Genomic DNA, 21,919 nt, shown 5'->3' with positions numbered 1-21,919 from the left:
TACCTTTTCAGCATGTAGAAGGGAAACACATTAACAAAGATTTTGTTAAATGTCAAAGAGGTTATCAAGGCCGTGGAGATTTCTAGAGAATATAATGGTGATATTGCATTTGAGTTCCCACTGACCATGGGAACACGCTCATGAATGGACTCCATGGAGCATAAGTATGATCCCCACTAGTGGTCAAAGCTACAAACCTCTAACATTGCCTTCCCTGGAGTATGTTGGCGAAGCCATTGCCTAGGTAGTTTGAAGTGTGTTAATGAACTTTGTCTGGGTTTAAAGAACCACAGGGTGTCAAATACATCACATTTTACTGGAAGCATTTTACGGTACCAACCATTGGAGAGGAGTGCAACAATGCATCTGGGAAGATCCTTTGCCCCCATTACTGCTCAGTTCCAGTGATTGCTACATATATTATGTGATGCCCTCCAACAAGATGATGAGTAGATTAATGATACACATCAGCACCCATCAACATAATGTACGTACAGGCACATCAAAAGCACTAACTGATAGGACAAGGCAAATGGTGTCCAAGGTGCTAGGGGCGGATTACAATGTTGGGGCAAGGAAGGTATAGATGTGTGTGGCAAAAGAAATCGTAATGGGCATACCCAAGTAAAGACCAAGATCTGATATCTCAAAATTTGAGGCAAGGACCCAGTAGCCTTGAAAGATGTAATCAAATCCACATTGTTTCTGTGAGATCCCAATGCCCCCTCCGCGCGCCAGATTCCCGGTAGCTGATAGCTAAAGCAGCCTCCTCATGTGTGGGGCAGGGTTTCTCACTCGGGCCTCGCCCACGAATGTCCGGGCACGAGACTATAGGCTGGTGGTCACTCCGAAAACCGAAACCGGGAAAATTTCCCATGCCCGAAAAGCGGGGACGATTCCACCTTTTTGAATTTTTCTTAACGAGTTTTCTAATGAGATCAAAATCTAAACTCTCCTCCACCTGAATAAACCAGATAGAAGGAAACTATCACTGATATAATTTGATCATCTGAGCAATTCAACGCTTTTTTCCTAATCAAGATTAGGCACAGCCGTTGATCCACTCAATCGAGAATTTTATCAGGGAATTAACCATCTACTCGAATCCTAGCGTAATCTTAAGATTTTTCAATTTGATTATTAAAACTCCATTGATTCCAGCCTAACCCCATCCGGCCCATGGGTTAGCCACCACCCTGCCACTGGAATCGGTAGATCCAAACAAGTACTCACCCACCCATAATTGAAATGCCTTTCTTAACTTTAGCTTTAGAAAACAGATACGCACACACTCCTCTTTAAAACTTTAATATATATAAAAAATCCATTGACAAACAATTTACTGGTTACACATGTCATACTTCAAAATTTCCATTGAGTCTTTGTTTCTCACAAAACAGTATCACTCTAGACTCTCCGTTGAGACCAGCGAGTCAACAACAAGATCTAGTGATAGATTACAATAACATTGGTCTGTTATACAATATCTTCCTCGACAAACGTATGGGTGTCCTCGGCACCGCGAGCCCGTGCATCACCTGGTCAGAACCCTCCAGGATCCTCCTTAGGTGTCCTGGCACTTCACTCAGACCGCTTCGTCGGCCCTCGCCCATCGTACCGGAAGCACACCATTTTAACCATAGCGAGGCTGGTCAAGACCTCGGCAGGCTTTGCCGTGTGAGCTGTCCCTTGAACACTCCCCGCCAGCTGTTTGCAACCGAACTTCCCTTCGATAAACATATATGCCAAATGCTCCCTCCAGCATTCTGGCATAAGACAGTCTTTTAAGAAAACAGGGTTTCTATGCAAGTTTATAGTTTTGATTTTGTTTGAATACCATGAATAAATCTAAAATCCGTATCCCAATACTTCTAGATCCAGGTCTCAATTCCAAACAGAATTCCTCGAATTCTGTTAACTTGATCCTCAGATCAAAATCAAAAGTCTTAACTTAGTTTCAGATTCGGTGGGTGATTTGAGTACATTTTCCCTGAACTGAGCACATCGTCTCATTGACAAAGGAATTAGGTCTTGGTCAATAGTCAGAATCAGAGTTTGGGTTTGGAAAAGTTCTTCCTAAACTATCTTTCTCGAAAGGTACTATTTCAATTTCTCTTTTTCTAAATTTTGTTCGAACGAATATTTACTTACAAATTTCTAAAACATGAATTTCTTATGAGGAATAAAATAATCATTTATCTCAATCTCCGACTTCGATAGTTTAATTGAATTTTCTCATTACCATCTTAGTAGTGAATATGAAACGGTAGCATCTCTTCTCACAGATTATCTACATATTCATTTTTTTAATTTTTGCGAAAATTAAACAGAGGATTAAGGAAAATCCTTATTTAATTATAAAGATTCTATATGCATCTAATTATGCATAAAATCCGATTCTGATGAAAGTCACACTTTTATCATCATAAAAATTCATTTATGATGAAAATCACTCTTTTAACATGAAGAATTTCTTTTATGCATATGTTTATGCATACAAATCATTTATGATGAAAATCACTCTTTTAATAAAAAAATATCTTTTATGCACCCATTTACACAAAAAAACTATTTATGATGAAAATCACACTTTTAATATAAAACAAGATATCTTTTATGCACCCATTTATGCATAAAATCATTTATGATAAAAATCACACTTTTAATATATAAAAAATATCTTTTATGCACCCATTTATGCATAAAAATCATTTATGATGAAAGTAACACTTTTATAATTAAAAAAAATCTTTTATGCATACTTCTATGCATGAAAATCAAATATAATAAAAGTAACACTTTTATAATAAAAAAATAATCTTTTATGCATACTTCTATGCATGAAAATCAAATATGATAAAAGTAACACTTTTATAATAAAAAATAATCTTTTATGCATACTTCTATGCATGAAAATCAAATATGATAAAAGTAACACTTTTATAATAAAAATTAATCTTTTATGCATACTTCTATGCATGAAAATTTAAATATGATAAAAGTAACACTTTTATAATAAAAAAATAATATTTTATGCATACTTCTATGCATGAAAATCAAATATGATAAAAGTAACACTTTTATAATTAAAAAAATAATCTTTTATGCATACTTCTATGCATGAAAATTTAAATATGATAAAAGTAACACTTTTATCATAAAAAAATAATCTTCTATGCATACTTCTATGCATGAAAATCAAATATGATAAAAGTAACACTTTTATAATAAAAAAATAATCTTTTATGCATACTTCTATGCATGAAAATCAAATATGATAAAAGTAACACTTTTATAATAAAAAAATAATCTTTTATGCATACTTCTATGCATAAAAATCAAATATGTTAAAAGTAACACTTTTATAATAATAAAAAATCTTTTATGCATACTTTTATGCATAAAAATCAATAATAATGAAAGTAATACTTTTATAATAAAACTAAATTTCTTTTATACAAATAATCAAAATGCATCTTCTATGCATGAAAATGACACTTTAGAATATAGAAATCATAAGGATTACTCTTTTAGAATAATGAAAGATAGTACTTGTTTTCAAATTTTTGAAAAATTTCACCATAACCTCCTTTGTATGGCTGACCATTTTTTGATTTTAAGTCTCTAAAATTAATTAGAAATGCATCAAGAGTATTTAAATCATTCTAAAGTAACATTTTTCTACTTATTTATTAAGAGAAACATTATGAATAAACTTTATTTTATTCATTAATCATTCACCTAGGATAAAGAATGGTTGGATTTACTAGAGAAGAGAGGGGAATGCCTTTTGCAATGAGGCATAACATCATTTGCAATGAAGAGAAGACAAAAATCATAAAAAAACCATAAAAAACCATAAAATGAATGGTAAAGAGAAGAATCTCCAACTTACTAATGAATTTGAGAGCTTTCCTTTGGCTTGATGGTTTGAGGGTTCTACTCTTGTTTGAAACAAGAGTGGCCACCAATCTTTTGGAAGAGGGAAGGTCAAAAAACTAATGAATTATGAGTAATTTCAGTTTCCTGGCACTTGGGAGAGGCAGGGTAACAGTGCAAAACACTATTGAGTTTCAACAAAGGGGAGGGCTTCTATTTATAGGAAAAAGTGAGCTTCTAACCAAGCCAACTGATTCTAGAATTTTTGAGATCAGTTTGGTCAATTTTTGACCATTTTTAGGTCAGTTTTGCTCACTTTTTGGATCTAGTTGAAACAGGAGAGAGGAGAGATAAAAATACCCCATTATTTGGGAGTTTAAAACTCATTCAAGCATGTGAAATAGGCGCCTCCTTCATGAGGGGAACTCCCCCATGCAGAGGTGTCAAAAATGCATCATTTCACCTAAATATCTCTCTTTTTTAACTATTAATCTTGTTCTTAGTCAACTCTTCATCTTATGTGAGTATTTACTCATTTTTGGGGGATTTTTCTTTTATTTCTTCATTTATCTCCTCCCTACATTTGGATGAATCTTATTGGTCCATAGGAACCTTATTTTAAAATTTCGAAAAAATCTTCACCCCCAAGATAATGCTTCTTGAACAGATTATACTTAATTTCTAATGCACCTTCTGAAAATATTTTTGAACTTCTGTTTCAGGGGAACTTATTTTAATAAGATGAGATATTTTTCTATCCAAAAATATTTAAAAATTGAGTTATCACTCTCTAGAAGATTTTCTCTCTCTAGGCCAAAACTGGTAGAAACAAGATCTTTTATATTTCTGAAGAGGGATTTGATTACAGGGGAAGATGCTGGACATCTTGAGAGGCTGGGGAGGAATCTTACATTCTCTCCCACTTGAAAAATGCGAGATGTTCTCATCTCGCAAACTGGGGGTAATCCCGCAACAACAGATCGGCTTCATTCTCCCAGGTGGCATCTTCAGAAGGATAAAACTTCCATTTTACTAATAATTCTCTGAGAATTTTGTTCCTGAGAATCTTTTCTCGATTATCAAGAATTTCTTCAGGTTGGAGTTTTATCTGTCCTTGGGTTGAAGAGGTTAGGATTTCATCAAGCACATGATTTGGGCTTGGCACATATTTCTTTAGAAGGCTTACATGAAATACATTATGAACTTTGAGATGAGGAGGCAGAAGAAGCTCGTAGGCTAAGTCACCTACTTTCTTTGTAATCAGATATGCCCACAATATCTGAGGGATAACTTCTTGTACTTCCCAAGAGATAAAGAACTTCTTTTGGGCCGTACTCGAATGAAGACCATATCTGCTTCTTTGAATTCTCTGTCTGTCCTCTTCTTATCTGCATACTGCTTCTGTCGATCCTGGGCAGCTTTTATATCTTTACGAATTTCCTGCATCTGCTTCTCCATGTCGTCAAGCATCTGTCTGGACATCTCGACCCTAATCAATGGGTCGGACCAAGTTAATGGAGTTAAGCAATCTTGTCCATATACAGAGCTTTAAAAGGGCTCATCCCGATACTTCAGTGATAAGAAGCATTGTAGGCGAACTCGACTAGGTGCAGATAGCTTAGCCACTTCTTGGGTTCCCTGCCACAGCATGACCGAAGTATATCTTTGATTATTTGGTTTACCCTTTCAGTTTGACCATCGGTCTCAGGGTGATAAGCTGTGTGTTGAGATCCAAGAAAGTTCCCACTGCTTCGAAAAATGCAGTCCAGAACCTTGAAGTAAATTTGGGATCTCGATCACTTACTATTCTCCTGGGTAGGCCATGCAATCTGAAGATTTCTTTGAGGAACACTCTGGCCACATCCACTGCAATGTAGGTTTCTTTTACTGGAATCAGATGGGCAACTTTGGTTAGTCTGTCAACTACCACGAAAATGGAGTTGTAACTTGATTGCACTGAAGGTAATCCAGTAATAAAATCCATACTGATACATTCCCACTTCATCTGGGGGATGTCCAATGGATGTAACTTCCCAAGCATTTTTACTCTTTCAACTTTGACTTTCTGGCATGTTAGACATTGACGTACATGATTCAGTACATCCTTTTTCAGACCAGGCCAAAAGAAGCTTTTCTTTACAGACATGTAGGTTTTGATGAAACCTGGATGTCTTGCTATAAGGCTATCATGGGCTTCATTCAGAATTTGACCCTTGGTTCCCTCATCATTGGGAATGCATAGCCTGCGATTATAATACATAATGCCATCATCCAGGCTGTACCCTTGAACTATGTTCAACTCATGTGGAGTTTTGCTTTCCTGCATAATTAGGGTAGCAATAGGGCCAAAGAATCTATCCTGCATGATCTTTTCTCTTGCTTCAATAATCAAAGGATTTGATATCACAGTAATTGCAAGCAAGGAGGCTTTTCTGCTGAGGGCATCTGCTACCACATTTTCTTTGCCTGGGCGGTACTTGATTTCAAAATCAAATTCCTGCAGGGTCTGCATCCACCTTCTTTGGCGCATGTTGAGGTCCTTCTGAGTAAAGATCCACTTTAAGCTCTGATGATCTGTCATCAAAGTGAATCTTTTTCCCAGTAGGTAATGTCTCCACAACTTTAAGGCATAGACTACTGAAAGTAATTCCAGGTCGTTGGACAGCATAATTCCTCTCATGCGTTCTGAGCTTTCGGGATTCATAGGTCACTTCATAACCTTCCTGCATAAGTGCACCTCCCAAGGCAAAACCACTGGCATCAGTTACTACCTCAAAGGGTAGAGAGAAATCTGGCAGCTTCAGAACAGGACTGGTTACCAAGGCGGTCTTCAGCTTATCAAAAGCACTCTAGCACTTGGCAGACCACTGAAATGGGGTATTCTTTTTGAGAAGGTTAGTCAGGGGGAAGCTATGAGAGCATACTTTGGTATAAAAATTCTATACCAACCACTCATCCCAAGAATCCTCTGACTTCTTTCACTGTCTTTGGTTCCGGCCAATCTATGACTGCTTGGACTTTTGCGGAATCTAGAGAAATTCCATCTTTGGATACCAAAAAGCCCAAGTATTCAACGTGGTCGTCGACAGAGAAAGTGCATTTGCTCTTTTTGGCAAAGAGTTGGTGCTTCCTTAGAATCTCAAGAACTTTTCGGACATGAGTCTCATGGTCAGCTGCATTCCTTGAGTAAATCAGAATGTCATCAAAGAAAACTAGAACAAAATCATCCAAGTATTCTCTGAGGATGTCCTGCATTAGGCAATTGAATGTAACTGGGACATTAGTCAATCCAAATGGCATGATAGTAAATTCATAATGCCCATAGCGAGTATTGATGGCTGTTTTTGGTATATCTTGATCATTAATCTTGATCTGGTAATACTAGGATTTGAGATCTATTTTTGTGAAGATCTGGGCTCCATTTAGCTTGTCCAAAAGCTCATCAATTCTTGGGATAGGATACTTATTCTTAACTGTCAGTTGATTTAGACCTCTGTAGTCCACACAGAGTCTAAGCGTTCCATCTTTCTTTTTCTGGAAGAGAACTGGCGCACCCCAAGGTGAAACACTGGGTCTTACAAACCCTTGTTCTAACAGCTGTCTAAGCTGTTCCTTGAGTTCAATGGCTTCAGGAACTGGCATTTTGTATGTGCGCAGGGCTACTGGCTGAGCTCCGGGGGTCGATTCAATCACATGATCCACTTCCCAAATTGGAGGCATTTCAGCTAGTTCTGCTAGGAATAGATCATCAAATTCACTTAACCATTCTGGTTCTTTAGCCTTAAGCTTTGAGTCTACTGGGTTCATTTTGACAACATAAAGTTGCTGCTTCTTCCTAAGTCCTTTCAACAACCTGGAAGCTTTTACTAACTGAAGGTCTAGGGATCCGGAAACTCCAGTTCCTTGAACTTTGTTCCCGTAAAGGTCATGGAAGGATATGGTTCCATTGTGACAGTGTATGTCAGCTTGATTTTTGTGGAGCCAATCCATTCCAAGGATCCCGTCAAAAACTCCCAGAGGTAAGACTTTGAACTGACAGTCGGTTATATTACCATCTAGATTGAACTGGATAAGATCTGTCTCATGGTGAGTGAAAAGAGTCTTCCCACTGGCCAATTCCACTTGCATAGGTTTCCCTGAAAGTGAATGAATGAGAACTGCCTGAATCAATCAAAAGTTTAAAAGGCTTACCTTGATACTCTACTGGAGTATGGATGACGGGCTGGTTAGGCCCTTGATTTTCAATGGCATCATAGATCTGCCCTCTTTCCTCTTCTACTACATCTGAAATTGTGACTGCTCTGGCTGCTGCTGCAGTCTGAGGTGGAACTCTTTCTCTTTGGTTGCCCCAGTTCTGGGAAGGAGTTCTGAGGTTACTCTGGACAGAGGTAGATGGCTGAGATGGAGTTCTTCTGGGGTTTCCCTGGCTTGGGCGAGACGAACCTTGATTAGATTGGTATAAAGGGGTTGGTCTCTGAATTCGGGGTCCTTGACTTCCCTGTCCCCTTGACATGGCAGGAGTCGGGCAGTCTTTTAACTGGTGACCAAAACCCTGGCATCCAAAACATCGGTTTTCAGTTCTGAGCTCATCCCTCTAATTTCTTGAAAGAGGTGGGGTTCCTGAGAAAGTATTCTGGGGGAAGGGTCTTCCTTCACTTCTACATCTTCCTGCATCCTGATTCTGATTTGGGCCTTGCTGCCTCTTTGGGGGTGGAAAGTTTGAAGTACTTCCCTGGGCTTGGAATCTTTTAAAGTTAGAGGGTGCAGGCTTTGGCGGGATCTTTACTACAAAGGCTTTGGCAAAATCCTTTGCCATTCTTACTACTTCAGCCATGGACACTGGCTTGGCATTTTTGACCACTGTGTCCAAGGGTTCGTTCAAAAGCCTTTGTAGTAAAGATCCCGCCAAAGCCTTTGTAGAGGTGGTGAATGAACCTGGCCATGAGTTGTTCTTCATCTAGAGGTGGTGAATATTTGAGTAGAAAAGCAAAGGCCTGGTGATATTCCTCGATGGTTTTGCTCTCATGCTTTAGCTCTAAAAATTCGTTCATTTTGGTTTCTAAAAATCTAGGGGGACAAAATCTCTTTCTTAGATAGGTTTTTAGATCATCCCAGGACTGAGTATTTCTGTCCAGACGGTTGGTGTCACGGTGATTCCTCCATGCTACCCTGGATGTTTCCACTATTTTTAGCCGGGGCCAGAGCCATTTTGCTCCGCTCATTATAGCCTGTGACGTCAAAATATTCCTTCATGGCTTCTACCCATTTCTCTACAGCCTCGCCCAGGTTCTCCCCTTCTCCTTTGAAGGGTCCTGGCTGAGTCCTATGAAGAGCCTTGCGAACATCAGGGTCAAGCTCATCATCTTCAGAGAGAGGGTCTGGCTGACGGCCACGGTTTTCTCGTCTCATGATTCTGCCAAAAATTTATATATTATTAAATTTTTATTTTGATATCATCCACGAGATTCTAAGACTTAAGAGGTTCGGAAAATAATTTCTTAAACAAGACAATGATCTTATTGGAGATCTATGACATATGTCCAATAACAGATTTTTCTTTATCAGATCGTCCATAAACAATCACTTATACAATAGGGAATTTTTTTCTCCAGAAAACATTTCTATATTTATATAAAATTTGCAATATGTACATAGAGCAGCTCGGCTCCAAAATTCAAAATCTTCTCGAGAGTTGCATAAGACGATGGTACAGGTGGGCCATAGGCATGCCCCGATACAAACGTTCACTTACTGACAAGGGAGCTATTATTTTCTCAGGAATAAAACAACTAAGGAGTCTGTAGACTTGGCATGAAAGTCTGAAATTCCGAGGCGTCGACTGATATAGAATGACACCACGCACCATTTTCAACTTTAACAAAATCATAGCCAATGAGAGGTTCTGTCACAGCATTGCACGGTGGTCGCAAGAGGCGTGGACATACTGCCCTGCAAACCACCACTTATGTTGTAGTCTCTCCACTGGGTTAGAAAAATATAAATCCTCAAACTGGCGTGCGAGTCTTGCTCGGCTTGTTCGAGTTGAAGCGGAAGAAATGAGATGCTCGAAGGCGAACGCAGTCATATCTTGAGACTGGGTGAGGTCAGGAATACCAGATAAATAGGGAACTTCCATCTATAAAAACAATTTCTTTGATTAAAAATTCTTCATTAAAGAAGCTTACGGAATAAAAATACATTATGAAAAATGCTTTTTCTGAGTTTTTATTATCAATTTCTGATAAGACTTTGTTTATCCTTATTAGCTTTCAACTTCGCTCTGATACCAACTGTGAGATCCCACTGTCCCCTCCGCGCACCAGATTCCCAGTAGCTGATAGCGGAAGCAGTCCCCTCATGCGCGGGGCAGGGTTTCTCACTCGGGCCTTGCCCACGAATGTCCGGGCACGAGACTAGGCTGGTGGTCACTCCAAAAACCGAAACCGGGAAAATTCCCGATGCCTGGAAAGCGGGGACGATTCCACCTTTTTGAATTTTTCTTAACGAGTTTTCTAACGAGACCAAAATCTAAACTATTCTCCACCTGAATAAACCAGATAGAAGGAAACTATCACTGATATAATTTGATCATCTGAGCAATTCAATGATTTTTTCCTAATCAAGATTAGGCACAGCCGTTGATCCACTCAATCGAGAATTTTATCAGGGAATTAACTATCTACTCGAATCCTAACGTAATCCTAAGATTTTTCAGTTTGATTATTAAAACTCCATTGATTCCAGCCTAACCCCATCCGGCCCATGGGTTAGCCACCACCCTGCCACTGGAATCGGTAGATCCAAACAAGTACTCACCCACCCATAATTGAAATGCCTTTCTTAACTTTAGCTTTAGAAAACAGATACGCACACACTCCTCTTTAAAACTTTAATATATAAAAAAAATCCATTGACAAACAATTTACTGGTTACACATGTCATACTTCAAAATTTCCATTGAGTCTTTGTTTCTCACAAAATAGTATCACTCTAGACTCCCCGTTGAGACCAGCGAGTCAACAACAAGATCTAGTGATAGATTACAATAACATTGGTCTGTCATACAATATCTTCCTCGACAAACGTATGGGTGTCCTCGGCACCGCGAGCCCGTGCATCACCTGGTCAGAACCCTCCAGGATCCTCCTTAGGTGTCCTGGCACTTCACTCGGGGACCGCTTCGTCGGCCCTCGCCCATCGTACCAGAAGCACAACATTTTAACCATACCGAGGCTGGTCAAGACCTCGGCAGGCTTTGCCGCATGAGCTGTCCCTTGAACACTCCCCGCCAGCTGTTGCAACCAAACTTCCCTTAGATAAACATATATACCAAATGCTCCCTCCACCCAGCATTCTGGCGTAAGACAGTCTTTTAAGAAAACAGGGTTTCTATGCAAGTTTATAGTTTTGATTTTGTTTGAATACCATGAATAAATCTAAAATCCGTATCCCAATACTTCTAGATCCAGGTCTGAATTCCAACAGAATTCCTCGAATTCTGTTAACTTGATCCTCAGATCAAAATCAAAAGTCTTAACTTAGTTTCAGATTCGGTGGGTGATTTGAGTACATTTTCCCTGAACTGAGCACATCGTCATTGACGAAGGAATTAGGTCTTGGTCAATAGTCAGAATCAGAGTTTGGGTCTGGAAAAGTTCTTCCTAAACTATCTTTCTCGAAAGATACTATTTCAATTTCTCTTTTTCTAAATTTTGTTCGAACGAATATTTACTTACAGATTTCTAAAACATGAATTTCTTATGATTCATAAAATAATCATTTATCTCAATCTCCGACTTCGATAGTTTAATTGAATTTTCTCATTACCATCTTAGTGAATATGAAACGGTAGCATTTCTTCTCACAGATTATCTACTTATTCATTTTTCCAATTTTCACGAAAATTAAACAGAGGATTAAGGAAAACCCTTATTTAATTATAAAGATTCTATATGCATCTAATTATGCATAAAATCCGATTCTGATGAAAGTCACACTTTTATCATCAATAATCTTTTATGCATACTTCTATGCATGAAAATCAAATATGATAAAAGTAACACTTTTATAATAAAAAAAATATTTTATGCATACTTCTATGCTTGAAAATTCAAATATGATAAAAGTAACACTTTTATAATAAAAAAATAATCTTTTATGCATACTTCTATGCATGAAAATCAAATATGATAAAAGTAACACTTTTATAATTAAAAAAAAATCTTTTATGCATACTTCTATGCATGAAAATCAAATATGATAAAAGTAACACTTTTATAATTAAAAAATAATCTTTTATGCATACTTCTATGCATGAAAATCAAATATGATAAAAGTAACACTTTTATAATAAAAAAATAATCTTTTATGCATACTTCTATGCATGAAAATTCAAATATGATAAAAGTAACACTTTTATAATAAAAAAATAATCTTTTATGCATACTTCTATGCATGAAAATCAAATATGATAAAAGTAACACTTTTATAATAAAAAAATAATCTTTTATGCATACTTTTATGCATAAAAATTAATAATAATGAAAGTAATACTTTTATAATAAAACTAAATTTTTTTTATACAAATAATCAAAATGCATCTTCTATGCATGAAAATGACACTTTAGAATATAGAAATCATAAGGATTACTCTTTTAGAATAATGAAAGATAATACTTGTTTCCAAATTTTTGGAAAAATTTTACCATAACCTCCTTTGTATGGCTGACCATTTTTTGATTTTAAGTCTCTAAAATTAATTAGAAATGCATCAAGAGTATTTAAATCATTCTAAAGTAACATTTTTCTACTTATTTATTAAGAGAAACATTATGAATAAACTTGATTTTATTCATTAATCATTCACCTAGGATAAAGAATGGTTGGATTTACTAGAGAAGAGAGGGGAATGCCTTTTGCAGTGAGGCATAACATCATTTGCAATGAAGAGAAGACAAAAATCATAAAAAAACCATAAAAAACCATAAAATGAATGGTAAAGAGAAGAATCTCCAACTTACTAATGAATTTGAGAGCTTTCCTTTGGCTTGATGGTTTGAGGGTTCTACTCTTGTTTGAAACAAGAGTGGCCACCAATCTTTTGGAAGAGGGAAGGTCAAAAAACTAATGAATTATGAGTAATTTCAGTTTCCTGGCACTTGGGAGAGGCAGGGTAACAGTGCAAAACACTATTGAGTTTCAACAAAGGGGAGGGCTTCTATTTATAGGAAAAAGTGAGCTTCTAACCAAGCCAACTGATTCTAGAATTTTTGAGATCAGTTTGGTCAATTTTTGACCATTTTTAGGTCAGTTTTGCTCACTTTTTGGATCTAGTTGAAACAGGAGAGAGGAGAGATAAAAATACCCCATTATTTGGGAGTTTAAAACTCATTCAAGCATGTGAAATAGGCGCCTCCTTCATGAGGGAAATTCCCCCATGCAGAGGTGTCAAAAATGCATCATTTCACCTAAATATCTCTCTTTTTTAACTATCAATCTTGTTCTTAGTCAACTCTTCATCTTATGTGAGTATTTACTCATTTTTGGGGGATTTTTCTTTTATTTCTTCATTTATCTCCTCCCTACATTTGGATGAATCTTATTGGTCCATAGGAACCTTATTTTAAAATTTCGAAAAAATCTTCACCCCCAGGATAATGCTTCTTGAACAGATTATACTTAATTTCTAATGCACCTTCTGAAAATCTTTTTGAACTTCTGTTTCAGGGGAACTTATTTTAATAAGATGAGATATTTTTCTATCCAAAAATATTTAAAAACTGAATTACCACTCTCTAGAAGATTTTCTCTCTCTAGGCCAAAACTGGTAGAAACAAGATCTTTTATATTTCTAAAGAGGGATTTGATTACAGGGGAAGATGCTGGACATCTTGAGAGGCTGGGGAGGAATCTTACAGTTTCCTATCAAAAGCATGTCATCAACATAGATAATGCCAACAAGAAAATCCTACTTGTTCTTTTTGATATTCAAAGTTTTTTTTGTAGGACTGTTTTAAAGTCCTTATTTAGTTTTTTTTCGAACCATATAACAATTTCTTAAGTTTGCATACCTTCTGTTCTTGACTAGGCTGGGTAAATCCAGCTGATTGACTCATGTAAACTTCTTCCTACAAGTCACCATCCAAGAATGTTGTTTTAATATCCAATTGGAGCACTTCCATCCATGGTGAACTACCAAAGCAATAGCAAATTTGATGGTGGTCATAGAAGTGGAGATAAAAGTTTCATCATAATCAATCCTTTTTTTGCTGAGCATAACCTTTTGCAACAAGTCTGGCCTTAAACCTGTCCACAGATCCCTCAGCCTTTCTTTGGACTTTGTAAACCCCCAAGAGGTAGATTCAAGTGTAATTTTTTTGAATGGCATGAATTTCTTCCTGCATGGCTTTAACCCAATTTGGATCTTCTACAGCCTTTTTAAAAGACTCAGGTTCATCTATATCATATTAAGAACTAAGAAATGAAAGCTCAACAGTATATGTTGCTCTGCCAAAACAAGAGATGGTTTTAGCACCAGATCTAGTTTTACTATGCAAAGGAGCAAACAATTTGCTATCTTGAAAGGTGCTTCTAACCCATTTAGGCATAAGCCTATACTCATTGATTGCTAATCTTTCAGAATTTACTACATCTTCTAGTTGATCAGAAGTTGGTGTGTGAGGATCAGTAGGCAAAATTTACTAAGCAACAAACCATCAAACATGTCCAATGAAGTAACATAGCTATGTTTATTAAACTCCATCACGATAGCAAAAAGAACATCCCTACTGACAATGATATTCTTGGTAAAAGGATTGTAGAGACGATAGCCTTAGGCTTATAAACTATAGCTAATAAAAATGCAACTCACTGCAATATTAGGATTGTAGAGATGATAGCCTTTGGTTTATGACTATGGCCAATAAAAATGCATTTTATTGCCATATCAACAAGCTTAGTCCCGCTTTGTGTTAGCACATGGGCATATGCAAACAACCAAAAACACACATGTGTTCACTATTGAACCAAGCACAAGGAGTGATAGTTTTCAAAGCTTTATTGGGGCACTTGTTCAACACATAGGTAGCACAAAGAACTACTTCCATCCAAAACTTGTGTGGAAGCTGCTGACCTTTAAACCATGCATCTAACCATTTTTTTGAGAGTCTAGTTTCTTCTCTCAGAACAATATTTTGATGTAGTGTATAAGGAGTTGTGCACTGATGCTTAATGCCTTTTTGTGTTAAAAAGTCATTGAAAGTATTAGACAAATACCCCCCCCCTTCTATCTGTACTATGGAGGGTTTGGACTTTTAAACCAGTTTCATTCTTATCCAAATCAAGAAAGTGTTGAAAATGAGAAAATGCCTCTTTTCTTTCATGGGGTAAGACTAACAGAATTTGTTGTAATTCTTTGGTACACAAGAAATATTGTATGGTCTGAAGTATATTGAATTTTAAATGTATTATTTGGAAAAAAATAATTCTTTTTTAAAAAATCTCTCTCTCCCCCCCTTTATGGTTAGATTACCAAAAAGGAATCCGCTTTAGGTACAACCTTGCGGGTGCCAAGGAGGCAAATCTTGCTTCACTCATTGGAATGCATAACCGCTAGCCTAAGCGAAAGAACATATCAAGTCACATTGCTGAATGAAGTATTTCTCAACCATCTCATCCTCTCTTGTTTTGCAAGCACGCACAGAGAGAGAGAGAGAGAGAGAGAGAGAGAGAGAGAGAGAGAGAGAACACTAAGTGCAATAGGCCATTTGAGTTGACTAGAATCACCACTGCGCTTGAGGCATCCTTTCTAATTTTTGTATTTCTATCTTCATTTCTTCTTGTGATTTAAACTTTAAGACAAAGAGTGAGAATGTCAGTGATGGTGGAGGTTGGAGGGATGAGAAATACTAGGGGAAAATCTTTTTTCACTCATTGGAATGCATTTAGATACATTTCTCAGTGCAGCCTAAGCGAAAGAACATATCAAGTCACATTGCCAAACGAAGTATTTCTCAACCATCTCATCCTTGCTTGCAAAGAGAGAGAGAGAGAGAGAGAGAGAGAGAGAGAGAGAGAGAGTAGGACACAACAAGTGAGGGATAAAATCGTTCACCTCAAATGAACCTATGTATCTCGAGAGAGAGGTGATAGAAATATCAAAAGAGACATAGAGAGTTGAAGAATATTGGGAGCAATAATCTCATTCGTATGATTGATATGGCAAGGATAAAATCCATAGCAAAACGTGTCGTCCAAATGCAAGTGCCAAAAAAAGAGGTGAAGAACAAAAACCAATCGAAGATATGTGGAAAGACATGTGATTGGATAGCAAAAAAAATATATTCTTTTTCCGAAAAACACAAGTAAGGTACTTATGTAATCATTATAATAATCATGATTAAATTTATAGTTCACTAAACATATAATTTTCTTGCATTAATGATTAGTAATGATTGATCAGTAGTCTATATAGACATCTTTCATGGGAAATTTATTCACTTAGACTCAAGAGTTCATCTTCCAATAAGTAAGCACAATGTAGTAATATCGGTTATAAGCACGTTAATAAACTTTAATTTCTCTATTTTTTGTATAAGGCTCGGACAAAGGATGTTACATTATTCTCCTATAATTTGGACAAGTACATCACTAAGATGATTAATGAATGGATGCTTGAAGGGCATTCTTGTACCTACAATTGATGTATTCAGTATAGGCTTCGGTATCTTCCGTAGACTCTACTGTGTGAGCATGTGAAGAGAACTTTGCATTTGGGTGGCCGTTCCACCACAGGCATGTAGCGGAGATGCAGGCATCACGAGCAGGACTTCTCGAGGGATCCCTCCCAGTGCTTGAAAGGGCAAAGTAAGTCCCTTTCTAAGGGATGACGCTCTTTTCATCATCATATCAAATGATGATGCTCTCTTGATTCATTGTTGGTCCCTCTTCTCCTTCCTCTGTGTGTGTTTCAGGCGAACCCGAGGGCCCCAGATTTCACTCATAAACTGTGGTTGGAGGGCTCGTACAATGCGTGTTGGGTTCAAGACAGGCTTAGGCCAGAGGGGATGCAGAAAGCACAAGAAGAAGAGGACGAAGAACAGTACCCGTGGTAGTTGGAGGATGCTTAGCCTAGAGGAGGCACTGCCCTCCTTGGAAGAAGGGGTGCTGCCCCAGCCTTCCATTGAGGATTTTGCATGCATCCTGCAAAAATGCAGGAAGGAGAGAGACCGAGCGTCTGCACTGCACCTGCATGCCTACATGGTCAAAAGTGGGCTGGAAGCTCATACATCACTGGGGAACTACCTCGTCTTGATGTTGGTGGAAGTTGGAAGCATGCACAAGGCCCAACAGGTTTTTGACAGGTTGGTGTATCAGAATGGGCGGTCCTGGAATTCCCTCATTACTGCTTATACCAAATGTGGGAAGCCTCAGCATGCTCTCACCCTGTACCAGAAAATGCGGAAGGACGATTCTGCACATCCCACTGGGCATACGTTTGTGGCCTTACTGAAGGCTTGTACAAAGCTGAAAGATCTGGAAAGAGGTAATGAAATACATGCCCAGGTTGCCACAATGGGGTTACTCGAAAGAGACCTTTTTGTTGGCAGCACCATGGTCGATATGTATGCCAAATGTGGCTCACTTGCCAAAGCACGACAAGTTTTCGACAAGCTTCCAGTTCGAGGCGTCGTCTCGTGGACAACTCTAATCGCGGGATATGCTGAACATGGGCATGGTAAGGAAGCACTCAAGTGTTTCGAAAGAATGCAACTCGAGGGTGTCTCCCCTAATGCTTTTACATTTGTTTGCAGCTTGAAAGCCTGTGGTAGCATAGGAGCTATAGACAAGGGCCAAGAAATACATGCTGAGATTGAAAGAAAGGGATTGCTGGAAACAGACCTGTTTGTTGGCAGCGCCTTGATCGATATGTATGCCAAATGTGGCTTGCTTGCCAAAGCACAGCAAGTGTTTGACAAGCTTCCAATTCGAGACGTCGTCTCATGGACTGCACTAATTGCAGGATATGCTGAACATGGCCATGGAGAGGAAGCACTCAAGTATTTCAAACAGATGCAACTTGAGGGTGTCTCACCAAACGCTGCCACATTTGTCTGTAGTTTGAAAGCTTGTGGCAGCATAGGAGCCAAAGACAAGGGCCGAGAAATACATGCTGAGATTGAAAGAAAGGGGTTGCTGGAAAGAGACCTTGTCATTGGCAACACCTTGGTCGATATGTATGCCAAATGTGGCTCGCTTGCTATAGCACAAGAAGTGTTTGACAAGCTTCGAGTAAGAGATGTAGTCTCCTGGACCGCACTAATCGGAGGATATGCTGAACATGGGCATGAAGAGGAAGCACTTAAGTGTTTTGAACAGATGCAACTCGACGGTGTGTCCCCGAATGCTGTTACATTTGTTTGCAGCTTGAAAGCTTGTGGCAGCATAGGAATCACGGATAAGGTTAAAGAAATACATGCTGACATTGAGAGAAGGGGGTTGTTAGGAAGAGACCTTGTTGTTGGCAACACCTTGGTCGACATGTATGCCAAACGTGGATCGCTTGCGGTAGCACAGGAAGTGTTTGACAAGCTTCCAGCTCGAGATGTAATCTCATGGACCGCACTAATTGCAGGATATAGTGACCATGGGTATGGAGAGGAAGCACTCCATTGTTTTGAACAGATGCAACATGAGGGTATCTCCCCGAATGTTGTCACGTACATTTGCAGCTTGAAAGCTTGTGGCAGCATAGGAGCCACAGACAAGGGCCGAGAAATACATGCTGAGCTTAAAAGACATGGTTTTTTGGAAAGAAACCTTGTTGTTTGCAACACCTTGGTCGATATGTATGCCAAATGTGGCTTGCTTGCCATAGCACAGCAAGAGTTTGACAAGCTTCCAGTGCAAGATGTAGTCTCGTGGGCAGCACTAATCACAGGATATGTTGAACATGACCATGGTGAGGAAGCAGTCAAGTGTTTTCAACAGATGCTGCTTGATGGCATCTCCCCGGATGCTGTCACATTTGTTTGCAGCTTGAAAGCTTGTGGCATTATAGGAGCCACAGACAAGGGCACAGAAATACATGCTGAGATTGAAAGACAGGGCTTGCTGGAAAGAGATCTTGTTGTTGGCAACACCTTGGTCGATATGTATTCTAAATGTGGCTCACTTGCAAAAGCACAACAAGTGTTTGACAGGCTTCCAATTCGAGACGTAGTCTCATGGAATGCATTAATCGCAGGATATGCCCAGCATGGAGAAAGTGGAAATGTTTTCCATGCCTTTGACAGAATGCTAGGAGAAAGTATCGACCCAGATCCAGTCACTTTTCTTGTTGTTCTCAGTGCATGTAGTCGCACAGGTCTATTCTATAAGAGCCAAACGTACTTTGAGGCCATGAGCAAAGACTATGGCATCATTCCAACTCTTGAACACCACACTTGCGTGGTTGATCTCCTTGGCCGTGTAGGCCTATTAGACAAGGCAGTAGGAATGATAAAGAAGATGCCATTCTTTCCTAACCTTGTTGTGTGGCATACTGTGTTGGGTGCTTCTAGATATTGGGGAAATGTGGAGTTTGGAAAACAGGCTTTTGAACATGCAGTGAATTTGGATGAAAAGGATGCTGTAGCTTATGTCCTAATGTCTCACATCTCTGCAGGTGCTGACTTGCGAGAGGAAGCAAACAAGGTTGAGGGAATTAGCGTACAAAAACAAGCATGGAAGATGCCAAGAAATTGTTGGTGGAATGATGTTTTGCCTTTACTTTTGGTTGGGGATAATAGGCATTGCAAAAATGAAAGTCGATAGGATCTCTCTCTCAAAGTGAGAGAGGAAGGGTAAATTTTAAGTTTGCATAGGGTGTCAAAGGACATTTCTGATGATGCAAAGAAGGATGTGTCACGTAGGCAGTAAGAAGTTGGGAATTGCCTGTGCCCTAATTCACACACCCAAAAGGACATCCATACATGTTATCCAAACTCTGGGTTTGTAATGACTGCCATTTGGCATTAGAGCAGCAAAAAGTTATCATCAAAGGTGCAAAACATGTTACGTTCTTGAGAAAGAGAAGTGTATTTGTGGGTAGTAAAGGTGGAGGGTAGTGCCCCTTGAAACGTTGATGCCAGAATTATGGAGAGGTCAGTTTTCCCTGCCTTGTCCAGTTGGTTATAATAGCATCAATCACGGGAGGTTGATTCCTGGTTGGGTAATAGTGAAGTCTCGTGTGCTTCCTTGGGTGGCTTGGAAGTTGGTTGTGCTTTGTTCCAGGGGTGATGGTTCTCTGGTTCATGCTCCTGTTGGCATCCTTGTAGCTGGGTTGTTTTCAGCTTTGCCTGCCAGATAATAGCACATTAGGTTTGTAAAGGATTAAGGAACAACAGAAACGAGAGAGAGAGAGAGAGAGAGAGAGAGAGAGAGAGAGAGAGAGAGAGAGAGAGTATTTCTCTTTCAGTCAATTGGGGTCCAAAGCTAGGCAACAGTAGTCTCTAGGCATTTAGAGGCAGTGAGGGTTCCAATTGATGTTGGTCCCGTCTTTTGGTGTTGATCATGATACTATCGTGAAGACAAGTCACAGAGCTGTTGATTTTAGGATGGAAGGCTGGAAGTGGCCCAGATATAGGTGGCTGCACGGATAGAGCACGCACCGTGGAAGAGAGATTGTGTCTTAGGGCAGAATCTATTTCTTGATTAGGACTCTAATGTTATGGCCCTTACATGTGGGACACGTACATTGTTACGTGGGGTTTACACGCCAATAATGTGTGGGACATGTGGACGTTGTGTGGATAAACCAATGGCGGCATACTATTGCACATCATCACTTATAATAATAAGTGTGAATGGGTAATGTACGTGGGTGACGGTTGTAGGCCAAAGACCTAGTGATGTGTAGTACGGGGACATAGGGAGCATGTGAGTATGGTGTGTGGCCGGGAAGGTACACACTGGACGCCTAGGGTCACTGGTATATATAATGGTTGGGTGGTTAAATATGGTATGTCAAGCTAGGTTTATTTTTGCTATTCTTGAGTTCATCTTTATTTTTTGCATGAGGCTAGATACAGAGACCTTGCTTGCCTTGCATGGAGATCTTACATTTGGTATCGAAGCATAGCCCTTGATTCTTGGCTATGGGGGGGAGCTGTGCAGTAGATTAGAGTCTCTCTTGAGCTTGCAAAAGGTGGAGAAAAGTTCATTGTTGTTGCCAGAATTCCATCATTGCAGCCCATCGATCGCCATGGGGTTTCTGTCATTCTGTCGTTGTCATCCATTGTTGTTGCCACTGCAACCGTTGATAGGATTTTTTGTGGCCCAAGGGATAAGCCCAACGGAGGTGCCTCCCCACACCCCGCGAAGGTAATAAGGCTTGTGGAGTTTGTATGAAACCTTAAGAATAAGGGATGTTGCACCAATCTCAGGCGTATAGCTGTTGCCAGCAGTGAAGTGTGGGACTGCTGCATGTGCAGATGGCGGGAGTGGTTGACAAAAATACGCAATAGCTGCTGCGAGGTGCAAGATGGGAGACGAGGGTTTGGAGATTAGGAACAATTGAAGGGAAAAGTGAGAAGAGAGAACATTGAGAAGGGGTGGAGAGACCCAAGATTTTGATTTGTATAGCAGATATTGTGTAGTTTGTTGGTTTTGTCTGGACCGATGTAAGATGGAATTGGGAAGATCGGCTTGTTCAGAGCAGAGTGCAAGGAGATACATAGTCTTGTAGGATGATGAGTTCCCTAGGATTTCTGTGGTGCTACAGCTCTGTTGGAACTTGAACTTGCCTGAGGCTTGCTCAATTCTTTCTCTGCTGTGTTTGTTGGTAGTGGCCTATAGGTGTGGTTGCAAAGCCTTTGTTGAGTCTGGTTTTGTGGAATTGAAGAGTTGGGACAATCTTGTGGTGGATCTCTCGTTTTTTTTTTTTTTTTTGCCTCTTTTACTATTCATGTTGGGATGCTAATCTGTTTTATATAGTTGATGAAATATGGGAGCTTGGTCTGTCTCAATTGTGAATGGATACAAGTGTTTGTATTTGATATAA

General features: G+C 39.0%; 1 protein-coding gene across 1 annotated transcript; it reads left to right on the top strand.

The window, feature by feature from the left end:
• The first annotated feature begins 16,551 nt into the window (after positions 1 to 16,551).
• LOC147634083 (pentatricopeptide repeat-containing protein At2g39620-like) lies at positions 16,552 to 20,247 on the top strand. The gene is made up of 2 exons (XM_086805189.1): positions 16,552 to 16,743; positions 16,851 to 20,247. The coding sequence occupies exons 1-2, from the start codon at positions 16,685 to 16,687 to the stop codon at positions 19,690 to 19,692; spliced, it is 2,901 nt and encodes a 966-aa protein (XP_086661315.1). The 5' UTR covers positions 16,552 to 16,684; the 3' UTR covers positions 19,693 to 20,247.
• Positions 20,248 to 21,919: the final 1,672 nt, after the last annotated feature.

The sequence above is a fragment of the Cibotium barometz genome, chromosome 11 (genome assembly GCF_041138505.1).
Source record: "Cibotium barometz isolate CiBa-2024 chromosome 11, ASM4113850v1, whole genome shotgun sequence".
Lineage (NCBI taxonomy): Eukaryota > Viridiplantae > Streptophyta > Polypodiopsida > Cyatheales > Cibotiaceae > Cibotium > Cibotium barometz.
Note: the sequence above shows the minus strand (reverse complement) of the source record. Positions and strands in the feature narration are given on the sequence as shown.

What these genes read in the sequence shown, in the direction of transcription:
- LOC147634083 (XM_086805189.1), top strand. Translation starts at nt 16,685, where the DNA reads ATGCAGGCATCACGAGCAGGACTTCTCGAGGGATCCCTCCCAGTGCTT. An exon ending in CCAGTGCTTGAAAGGGCAAA is followed by an intron (nt 16,744 to 16,850) that starts GTAAGTCCCTTT and finishes TGTGTGTTTCAG; the next exon opens with GCGAACCCGAGGGCCCCAGA.